This window comes from Anneissia japonica, unplaced genomic scaffold, assembly GCF_011630105.1.
Source record: "Anneissia japonica isolate Jap-2015-1 unplaced genomic scaffold, ASM1163010v1 scaffold93_len1081246_cov171, whole genome shotgun sequence".
In the NCBI taxonomy this organism is placed as follows: domain Eukaryota; kingdom Metazoa; phylum Echinodermata; class Crinoidea; order Comatulida; family Comatulidae; genus Anneissia; species Anneissia japonica.
The window spans coordinates 660,365-672,642 of record NW_022726429.1 but is presented as its reverse complement, the minus strand read 5'-3'; the positions used below and the strand labels follow the sequence as shown (position 1 = coordinate 672,642).

At 33.8% G+C, this 12,278-nt stretch overlaps 1 protein-coding gene and 1 non-coding gene across 2 annotated transcripts in view; one reads left to right on the top strand and one right to left on the bottom strand.

Moving 5' to 3' along the window:
* LOC117113198 (NADPH oxidase 5-like) overlaps positions 1 to 12,278 on the top strand; it is a gene marked incomplete in the record, with an annotated part of 88,692 nt that overhangs the window by 26,860 nt on the left and 49,554 nt on the right. The window contains 1 exon segment of the mRNA XM_033256485.1: positions 266 to 401. Within this exon segment, the coding sequence (XP_033112376.1) occupies positions 266 to 401 (136 nt within the window).
* Positions 6,553 to 6,625, bottom strand: Trnal-uaa. Its single transcript has one exon. It is a non-coding gene; the product is annotated as a tRNA-Leu (tRNA).

The following is a 12,278-nucleotide window of genomic DNA, read 5'->3' as shown; positions in this document are numbered from 1 at the left end:
TTGGCCGATATTGAAAAAAAGTTTGGCCGAATTTGGCCGTGAGATGGCGTGTGTTTGGCCGTGAAGCCTGTCGACTATCTGGCAACCCTGGTGCAGGCAACCACACTTGGTACCCATTTATACTCCTGGGTGGAGAAACAATGCAGATAAAATACCGTTTTGCAAATGCAAACCGTTCCCGCTCTGCCAAATTACTATTTACTTATTTTCTTCTATCATTTGCTTTCTATTACTTTTTATTTATGCATTGCTTTACTTTTTACAGGAAATAAGATTGACCACTTAAAGGTTGACCACTTGAAGGTTGACCACTTGGGGATTGATAATTTGAAGGTGGACAGTATTTCAATGGATGGAAGTCGATCGTGTAATTCGTCACCCAATGGCAGGCGCCGCGGAAGGTATACATTGTACTTCTTTTATATTATCACTTACATTGTTTAAATTAGGCATACTAATAAAATAAAATTACATAGAAAATTAAACAGGAAAAAAGTAAAGATTGTAATAATATGCATTAAGTTCTCTTCAATCTTTCTCGCAGCATCTCACAGCCAATAAAAAAAAACCCTCCACATCTCAAGTCTAATTAGGAGATGATCGACGGTGCCAAATGATCAACACCACTAAAAGGCCTATCACAGAGCGCGACAGAAGGCGGAACGCGACAGCGGCAAAACATTCACTTGCACATTTTTACAGTCCATGCTACCATAACCGTCACCCACGCAACGTTCGCTGTTTGTTTTGCTGCCTGCTTGCTTAGCGAAGGATGACGGAAGTCGCTGATTGGTCAGAATATTTATTGTCGCACCATAGTTTTTTTTTATTTATTTATTAGAAAGCGAGAATTATTACAGTATCTGCCGATCGACAGGTAGGCCACCATTATCACATAATCGCAGCGCGGTCAGGAATACAAGGAATTTTAATATGTTGCAATTTGTCTTTTGCGTTTGCGTGCCGCTGTTTCGCTCTAAATAGACTCAAATGATTTACCCTCGATATGGTGTGACAATTTAAAAATACAATAAATAATTAAAAGTAGAAGGAACAGCGATGTCACTCTAATAGGTCATGTGTGCCAGGCCTCTATAATAGGTCATGTGTGCCAGGCCTCTATAATAATTATAAATATGATGTGATAATAATAATAATAATACAAACACGTCTTACAGTAATTCGAAGTACACTACCGAGCCTCTAGACACATCATAGTTTCTTTTATAACAAACTATAAAAACTTAAATTGGTATTTAATAAATATGGTGACTTAACGTCTGTGGTACTGTATTTTAATCTTGTGATTTCTTTCATTTTTTTTAAATGCATGTAGTATACAGGAGTAAATTTTATTTTTTTTAAATAATATTATTATCATCATTATCAATAATATTATTATCATTCCTGATGATAACTAAAGTCGAAACATTTTTTTTAGGAAATATGACCTCATTTTCTCATTTATTATTATTATTATTATTATTATTATTATTACTATTTTTATTATTATTATTTATAGTTATTATTATTATTGCCGACAATAATTGTTATTATTACTATCATTTATAAGCCTAATTTATAAAATGAATTGTAAAAGTCACAGCAAATGACGATGTACATACAACCTTATTATTACTGATTTGTTAAAGCTAAACCAAAACGCAAACTTTAGTGCGCAAACTTTATTATTTGTCTGGTTTTTCATGAATATTAATTTGTTCGGAGAGTAAATCTATTTATGGCGAATTTCATGAAACCTAGATGGCAAAATCGTCCTTTGGGAACCCTTTCAAATTTAATCCAGAGCTTAGCTTTCTCAGTGATGCTTACTTTTGGAATGACTAGACGTACATATACAATATTCAAAGTTTGTTTTAGTAATTTGCGAAAGGAGAAAACATTATCTTTAACGCACGCTGCATATTATGCTTATATATTTTCACCTTTTCAAAAATAATAAACAATGATGACAACCAACCATTGCCAGAGCGTTGTAATAAAAGGGACCTTTAAACTGCCCCGTGGCGTATTTTATCTGAAAATACAGTTCCAAAAATGGTGTTACCTTCTCGACATCTGATACAAGAATACGAAAATAAAGCACGTTAGATCAACATGGGTTTCTATGTTTATGAAGATGGACGAATACGATGGATATGAATGCAAGATATGCTGTGTTTATTTTATTCTGTCTAATACAACAGCATGGTATTCGCAATGTCTACTTATTTCGACTCGATGGTATAGTTATCTGTACCATGCAGGTATAAGTCTGTACAAACAAGTTAAATTTCCCGTTGTCTACTAAATGACAGGACTATGCCTTTCATTTAAGAATTGCATAACGAGCTTCTAACCGAGATGTTTGTTGTTTGTCATAAAGCTTCTCTTTTCTAATTGTTGGCTATTCTCAATGTGCAATGACGTTTCTAAGTTGTTTCGGTAAAAGGTGAGTTCTAGTTCATAAGGCCTATATGCTTTTAGAGTCGCCTGTGTGGTAACTGAGCTTCGTAAATATCTGTGTCTCTTTTATGATTACGTACGAGTGCCACTGTGGTAAAAGTGTCGTTTCCAAATAAAGAATATATATATATATATATATGAACAAACAACAATACTACGATACTGCCACGGCCATTAACGCTGATGTCGTAGATTTGTTATATTATTTAGACACATGGGCTAAGGACTGTCCTGCTCATAGGTGGCAATCCCTTTCAAAAACAAACATACAGTCAAGATGCTTTAAGTAGTAAACTAAATCTTATTATGAGTACTAATAATTAGAGTTGTTTTTGGTTGTAAGAAAAACAAAAATGTAAACATTGACAGAAATTTGACCCAGAACCCTGGGATTGGAAGGCAAGAATCCTAACCAGCAACCTGGTTCATACTGCGAAATATTTACATTTTGATTTCTTTAAAGTCAAGATGCACCCTAACATTAAAGGATGTTTTTTATATAAAAGTTCATCTGAAGTTTTTTCTTAAGTATTTATCAATTCGGAAAATCGTGTCTTCTTTTCTATGGTGGCAAAATATATGTTGTACTGCAATTTAAGTTTATTTTGGAATGTTCTTTTTATGATATCCCACATGATAACGAGATGATGGATATACAAATTATTCATAAACCTACTGATATAATTAAATGATATTCTTCAACATTTATTGGTCCTACTGAAGTTTCATATAAAAACATGAAATTCAATATCCAGTAGTAACGGTTGCTATGTTGATTAACAGTTTTAATAATTTTTTAACTCATACCGGTACTGTATTCATTATCTATCACCAAAGAATAGCAAAATTAACTTTCAAATATAATTGAAAATATAATGTTTTTGAGTTACTTCATAGGCTATGTATTTTATACCTTATTATTTTTAAATAAAACATTTTTTCCAAAATGTGACCAATCCAATGATCTTTACTTTAATGACTGGATTGTTCATTGGCTGGTTTTAGTTAAGCCACCGACGCCATGTTGGGGAACCCAAAAACGTCAAAAATACGTCATCACAGCACAAAACTTTTGAACCGTCGTGACGATCATCAACAACGCGACATCGCTTGCACTTTTGAAACCGCACAAACAAGCACGTTGATTGGTTAGAGGGTGTGAAAAAAATCATTTCTTAGAACTTAGGCCTATACTGAGAGAATCGTTATTTCCAACAATAATTTAAACAAATGCAAACAAAAACTTGTCTAGAGTGAACGCTTGTGCTCTTGCATGTCGTCGGTGGCTTCAGTTGTTCCTGTATAGTGAATGGCCAATGAGCAATCCAGCTATCATAGAGATCAGTAATTTAATCCTTTCAGTCAAATCCCCGCCTAGCTAGTTGTCTGGTTTCATTGAGCACAGCATTCTATTCCCATTCCAAGCTTTGTTAAATGTAAAATATAAAACCCTCTTATAATTATAAATGATTTTAAACATTTTATGGAGGGTTATGAGTTGGGTCGCCATAAAATAAGTCAATAGAAGTTGGTAACTATCCAAAAAAGTTTAAAAGTTCAAGAATGAGGGCTTTATCAAAAATTTTTATCAGGAAGCATACACAAAAAGAAAGGTTTTAATGCTAGTGGTGATAATGGTGCCTTTGAAATGTAGAACTAGATCTGGTAGAATAGTTAAATTGTTTAAGTGAAAGTATCGGGATACCTTGTTTATGTTCCCACAATTTATATTCATTCCTTTTCAGTTTCCAATATCTTCTTATCTATAAAGATTGAAGAGATGGAAACAAGTTGCCACCTTGTCTCACTCCAAATCTAAAGTTCTGTCCAAATACTGTATTACTAAATTGTATTTGACAAAAAAAACCGGTGTATGCCCATATATAGTCATGATGTGACTATAATGTGATGTGATCATGACTATATTTAGGAATGTCGCATGTTTTTGTAAAATATAATTTGATAATCTAGACAGGGCCTTAGCACTTTCCGAGATGCCATCTTTCATCCTACTTTAGTGGGCACATGCTTCGTTGTTCGGTCCTCAGTTTTTGTATAAAATTATCTGGGTTTGACTGTGATTTAGTGTCTTCGTTATTAATTTATGTTAGAGCTGTTGGCTGTCGCACCCGACTTTCTAAATGTAATCTGTTGAATGTTCCGTTTTGTCGCGTCAATGTAACTATAAGGGTTTCTTGTCCCGTATTTGTAGCTCTTTATAATGTTTGTGTTGATAAAGATAATAGGCCTAATATTGATATATTTTTTGATAATTTTAAAAGCTTTACTGACAAAATGTCTAAGATTGTTTAATTTGATAATTGTTTTAATCTAGTAAATTGTATTTTTCTTACTGAAGTTTTCTTAAGTAAGTGGCGGGTTTCCCGCTGTTGAATGAGAATTTTAATGAATAATTAAATAAATAGAACTAGTTCTATGATATTGTCATTCAAGCTAAAGGATTCCTGCGTATTTCACTACGTGATATTTTTAAACGGTTTTATAGATGAAAAGTTTTAGCATAATTGATAAATGAGGTAAATTCATTTCATTTTCGATCATTTCTTAGTAAACGTACTGCATCGCGAGAGCTTTTCCCTATTTCACAGTGATTATTTCTTGTTAAAATCTTTCTCAACATGACTTGAATTATTAAAAGAACAATAATCGGATCATTTTGGTGGCCTTGTTAACTTTAGCGATTGGTATGAAGACTCTTGTGAGGAAGGAATTTGGATTTTTTTCAAGTACATTTTGTTGATTGGCAATGCCATATCTACTTCACTTTTTGTCATTAACTGAATAGTTTACAAAAGCATTAACGCATCGTGAAAACATGCGTCTGAAAGTTTCAGTGCTTAATCTTGGTTTTGTGGAAGTGCATTAAAATTGGCATAAAGGTGTTGAACCCGCTGTGTTATTTAGCTATAGTTCACATATCCTGTAAAAGTTGTGAATTATATGGTAAACAAAGTTTCTTTGCAAAGGTTAGGCATAGACTATGTAGGCATAGACTATGTATATATTGGATAACCAACGATGAACGCAAATAGTGCTGAGTTGGAGCCAGTGGGGGAATTACTGCCACCTTCAGGTAGGGCACTCTTAAGCCTCCCTCTTTCTGAAAAAAAAGCTCAAAACTTAATGTAAATCAGCCTCCTTGGAATTCAGACGCTAACGTACCTGTTTGGTATTTACCACACTAATAGAGGTTACCCTTTGTACTCTAAATCGAACTGTGTCCATATATTCATATAGCCTATACTGTATATTATTTTCATATATAATGTAAATCTAGTAAATGGTATTGCGGTAATGCTTTACACATGCACATAAATTGTAAACGGTAAAGAAGAGGAATCTGCGAGTGCAAAAACAAAACAAAACAAAAATAAAACAAAACAAAACAAAAAGTATATCCCTGAGAAATGAATGCGTTTATTAAACATATATGTACACTATTAATCGAAAAGGGGAAAAAACTAATAAATGAAATACGATGGTTAGTCAGATATCATGATCTAAATATTATTGACTATTGTAACTTAATAGGTTGATTTAATGAATTGAATCTTCAATCTCGTGAGTGAGTAAATCGCAGATTGTTCAGTTATTAAAAACACCTCCACTGCCACGTTCCTTAATATCGCGGTGCTATTCCCAGCTCGTTATAAAAAAAATCTCGGAATTAGAAAGACATGTAACCCAAATGTGATGACAGATTGATCAAACGGGTTATCCTTAATAATGTCTTCACAAGTTTGCGTAAGATGACCTGTGGCTCTTGGTCAATTGACTTAGACGACACTCAGATTTGATTTACAATCATCAGTTTGCCAGGTCCCAACCATACAATGTGTCACGATATTATGTTTTCGAGAAATATATATATATATATATATATATATATATATAGTTGCATATAATATAAATCAAGATAGCCGTTAACACTGTTAAATTATATAATAATCATCAAAGAAAGGTAAATACAGTGCTAGAATAAAGGACATAATAATACATCGTGTAGCATAGCTCTCAACGAATGTAGTCCTGTAAATAAATGAATAAAGAAATTGTGTAATAAAATGCCTCTGGCGGGACTCGAACCTGCGACCTCTCGCTGTTAAGGCGAGCGTCGTAATCATTAGACCACGGAGGCCGTAATCTAGCCGTAATTATTGTGTAATATAGTGTATCTAGTGGTATTTGAATCTATTCAACCATGAAGCCTCCGTGGTCTAATCTCAGAGCCATTTATCAATTTACACAAAAATAACATAAAGCCATATCCTCTGCTGATGATTATTTTTATACATCTCTTTATAGTAACTCATTGCGTAAACGTAGTAAAGAATATTAACTGCTATACATAATACGTAATTGAAAAGTTTTATTGCTACACCATGACGTCATTAAGTGTGTTGACCGTGTCGTTGGTGGCTACCACCAGTTTAGCCGACTGAGCTTAGCTGCTCTAGAAACTCAACACGAGTTCAGGAACATTTCCCCTGTCTGTACATTACTAGCCAAATTTAGACGAATAGTAATCAAGATTTCCCACGTTTAGGCCTACTACATTCTGAGAGTGTCCATTAAGAGTGTCCACTTTATCCGCCTAATATTGCATCGAAGATATCGGTTTTGTAGAAGTGGTTTAGCGCAGTGGGAACGGTTTGGTTTCCCAACATCGAGGTCAGGGTTTCAATCCCCTCGCTGTGCATTTCGCTTGTGTCCTTGGGCAAGGCACTTTATCTACATTGCTTCTTTCCACCCAGGAGTATAAATGGGTACCTGGTAGGGTTAAATGCCAAAATGCGCTTATGTAGCTGCTGCAACTTTATGGAACAGTTTGTTTGTGTTCCATAGGCGTCTAATCCAATGACCGGGGGTAGTAATGTGAAGCGCTTAGAGGCCTCGTTGGCATTAAGCGCTATATAATTATAACATATAATGTTAACATTTTGGCAACTCTTGATGTTTTCAAGTGGAGCTTTTTTTAAGGATTGTGCAAAAGCAATTAATTTTCATGCGATGCATCATGACAATATAAGCAAAGGGTGGCGCCAAAGATTATATCCTAACTTTGACCTCCGTTCTATTTTCGTAAATTACGTGTGCTCGATTTGCCGAATGTGAATATTTTTTAAGACTGCCTCAATTAGGTGAATCACGAGTTGGTGTCAGATATTGACAAATAAGCTATATCATTATGGATCCTTTCGTTTATTAATGTCGACCTTAAAATCGAATTTTCTGACCCCAATTATATGCCTTCACACACTTAGTCCATTATCCATTCAACTGAACATTGTGACGTAATCTGTGTTGACGTGACGCGCGCATCAAACGAAAAGATTACCCGCTCTGCATATACATACATGCTATCAACCGTGTAATCACGTATAAGACCATCTAAAATACCAAAATGATTATAGTATTATATTTCATAATTGCCTACTTGATAAATAGCAAAAGCTTCGATAATATTCATTTTCACCTACTTTAACCATCTGATAAACTGTAATAATTGACGTTCTTGAAGAGTAGGGGTGTAGCTATTAATTATTATATATAAAATCTCAGTGATATAGTGTTTAATTTGTTTCGTCAATATTGTCAGAATGGTGAATCGTCCCAGAGATTTCTTCCGCTGTACAAATTAGGTGGACGGGACTTTTGATCTTGTTGTACGTAAGCCTAAACGGAATAAATAGTACACATCAATACACTTATGTACAAGCTAGTATATACACTTACAATTAATTCACATCATTAATAATTAATAATTGCTAGAATTAATTGGGGTCCAGTTTGAATTGGTTAAATTAGGGTACAAAAAATATAGAAAGCTGTTAGTCTCGTGAGTATCGAGAGGTCCACGTGATATAAACGTCACAACTACAATACTCATGCAGAAAAGTGATATTGGTTGGTAAAATCATTCGTAGGTATTTTATTTTAGTGTTTAACTTGTTTTGTCATTTTGCCAGAATGGTGGATCCTCCCATAGATATTCTCCCGTTGTAAAAAATTTAGGGGACGGCACGTTTTTAAAATAAAAGACGGCATTTTGTAAAAGAAATCATGTAAACGTAATAAATAGTACACATCGATACACACAACTAATATAATCGCTAACAATTTGATAAATAATCATCAATAATTGCTGGAATTATATGTAGATTGAAATCGTGAGCTTAGAATAAAAATCCTTGGAGAGCCGTTGGTCCTGTGATGTTCATGAAACAAAAAACGTTAAAATTACTATACTGATGCAGATATGATGATATTGGTTGTTAAAATCACAGGTACTTCACTTAATGTGCAAACATACTTATACAAGCCCTCTTTCTATATTTGAGGCTCCTTTTAAAAACTGTAATAATGTCACTTAATGATAAGTGTCTGTAATTTGACGATGATTCGTCGCACACAAGTCCAACTAATTTGACAACGACTAATATCAAAGTCTACATACGAAAATCGATAAGTGAATAGGTGAACACAAATTTCATTCCGATAGAGTTTACTCAGTAGATATCCCTCCGTTGATGAGTGGATAAGTACACAGGCAATCATTATTGGAATTGGGGAATTGTCTGAAATTGTAAAATGAATGGCGTGATGATATACATATTAATGTTTCACAGGATATTGGCAAATACATATGAAAAAACAAACACATTCCCGATTGCAAAAAAAAAAGGTAATCTGTTTTCGTTTGCCAAATGAAATGATGTTTAATATGTTTATGAATTGTCAATATTGCCATTATTGTTCTAATTTAGTTAAGTATCTACTTTGATGAGGATTGTAAAGTATTTGTACCTTACTTCTATTTCTCATTAAAATTGCAACTTCATTGGTTACCATACGGGTGCATGAGCTGTACAGATATTGAGAGAAAAGGCCGGGCTTTAAGCCTACTTACGACGGTCGTACGACCGTGAGGTGACTAAATCATCACCCGTAAGTGCTTGGCTACGGGACTCCGTCGGCCTATTTTCATTAAAATCGATTCGTTTCTGCACCTGGTGTGTTGCATTCTCCGTAAAATGGCGTTGGCCAGCGACCGTCGCCACAAGACGGCTTTAAAGAGGGTGGTTCATTCATACTGAGCCCAATTAAATAATATCTCAGTAGCTTCGCATTGCAACTAAACATACAATATTTTGAAAGTTAATAGACTATAATAAACCTCCCCCTCCCTGTACACTAATGGAAAAAGAAGGAGTGTCTCTCAGTGTAGGCATACGGTTCAAATCACCAACAAAAACACCACTCTGAATATAGGTTTTCGGACATTCATTGGTTTATTTCACATAGAAAAAATTTAATTAAATCCACATAAAATCCACATATTTCACATAGAAGAAATTTAATGAAATCCATTGCAGTTGTCAATGTTTTAAATTGTTAATGTTTTTAATATGCTGGTGATCCATTTGCAGTCGTGAATTCGTCTGAAAAGATCACCATCAGTCATTGCATTCATACTGAAGATACCGATAACAAAAATGTAACATAATAAAAATGACATTGTTAGCCATCACAAGATGAGATTACTCAAAATGGCTTTAGCTAAAACCCTATCTGTGTGTGTGTGTGTGTGTGTGTGTGTGTGTGTGTGTGTGTGTGTGTGTGTGTGTAAAAGGCTTGGGTTTCAGTAGGGCTGTAGCTTGGTGTTAGATGCTGAGCTTCCAATCTTATTTAGCTTCTCACGACCAAAAGCAACAATATTCCCTGAGCCTCATAACGAAACTTAGCATATTGGAGCATCTATTGTGTATGTGAACGAATTTTGTTACTTAGGAAAGGGAAAAAGTTTGCGATTGTGACTAGAATTAAATTGTGCCCAAGGGCAGACGTAATATGGAAACCTGATTCGTGACCAGCCCGCTACCCCATAAAACACACGAGCAAACCACTGTGGTTTGCTCATGGCAGTGGTTTTATTTAAGGTCTATGTAGAAATACATATAAAACTATGTTAAAAATACATAAAATATTAAAATCAGTACTTGGTGAGGTACCTTGGCCGAAGGATACCTCGATAAATATGCTGAATAGGCGATAACGATCACTAGCACACAATGTGATGTGAATGCTTTGGAATGAAGTCTGCAGCTTAGCTGCCCGAGCAATACTCGAGATGGAGAAGGTGGTTGTGTATGGATGGATGTATATGAATCATATGACATGGGGCAATATTTAAATTCCCTGTAGAATTATGTTCCTAGATAGATGGTGCATTTTAAGTGGGATATTATAGTAAGCCTGTTATTAATATTATTCTAACATAAACATTATTGTTTAGATCGATCAATTCTGCAGTTATTATTAAACTTAATGATTAGCTCAATTATTGTATACAGGTCTATCAAAAATATAATATATAATTTAACTTAATAAATGCAAACTACAGTATTCATTTTTGTACATTATGACACCATACTTTCAGACAACTTTAAAAATTAGCAAGTTATATACAGAACATCATATTTTCAATATATGAATACGCTTAGAAAATTAAGTATTTAGTATTAGTATTTAGTATTTAGGGTTTTTTCAATTAAAGAAATTGCTATAATCAATCTTAAGTTTCTTTACTCATAGTTATGTCATTTTTTTTTTCACAATCTTACTACAAATAATAACTTCTTTTCTTTGGTTGCCTCTTAAATTTTCTTATTGTAGTATGCAGTTTTGTGTAAGAAAATTAGTTGATTACTAAGAATTTCTGTGAATCTGTTCTAGAAAATGCTTGGATGAGTTTGAATTAGTTTGTGTGTCCGCAATTATAATGCTAATGGACGATAGGTAGTGGAATCATACTGTACACGTACGTCACATCGATTCCCACTTTCACCGACCTTTCGTTCAACGAGGCCTACTTTAGATTAATAAAGATAGTCATTATATATAGAATATACAATATATATATAATATATATACAATATATATATAATTATATATATATATAATTATATATATATAATTCTTGGTCTCTGGTTTGATTTCGTGTTTTGTTTTTCATGTCAACTGGATTGCTATATTCTTGCAATTTGCATTAAAACACTTTTGAACGTTAAAATGAAGGAATCAGTGAATCAGTATCTTTTTCGATCGTTTACCTTATCTTATGAACGAATATAATCCAATTATTCACACAGAACGTGGGTTGTCAGTTTGTATCATTATGTATGTTATTATAAAACTTCCAGGTAAATTATACATAATTCGCGCTCGTTGAGCTAGTCAGGTTTGTGCTTGCTCAGCTGAAACCAATTAGAGGCAGATGGTATGAAGTATGTTAAATGATAATTAAAAAAAAAGTTCAATGTTTCACAAGATCTGTGTGAAGTTCAGGACCTTATTTAAGTTTTGATATCATACTTAGATAAAGTACGAACAGTGCGTTGGAAAATTAGACCCATGGGACGCGCGAGATAGTTATTCATCTGTATGTTACGACCGAACGCACACCAGAGTCTGATTGTCTTGTCACGTGATAGTCTACTTGCTGCTCATACGGACTGTTTTGTTGATATTACGTTAATAAATAATTGTATTTCGATTGATATTATTGCCTACACGATAGCAGCTACGTAAACATTTTATGTCAATTAAATCGCTTGCACTTTCTGTGACATTCAGCATTATTATTATTGATTAGGCCTATCTCTATCTGATGTTAGGTTAAATATGTACTTTATTGTTCTTTTTAAAAAATAATGTAGAAAAATGCAATTTTCATTAATACAAGGAATGAATATCGACTATAATATTAAATCATTAGGAAAGTACTATGT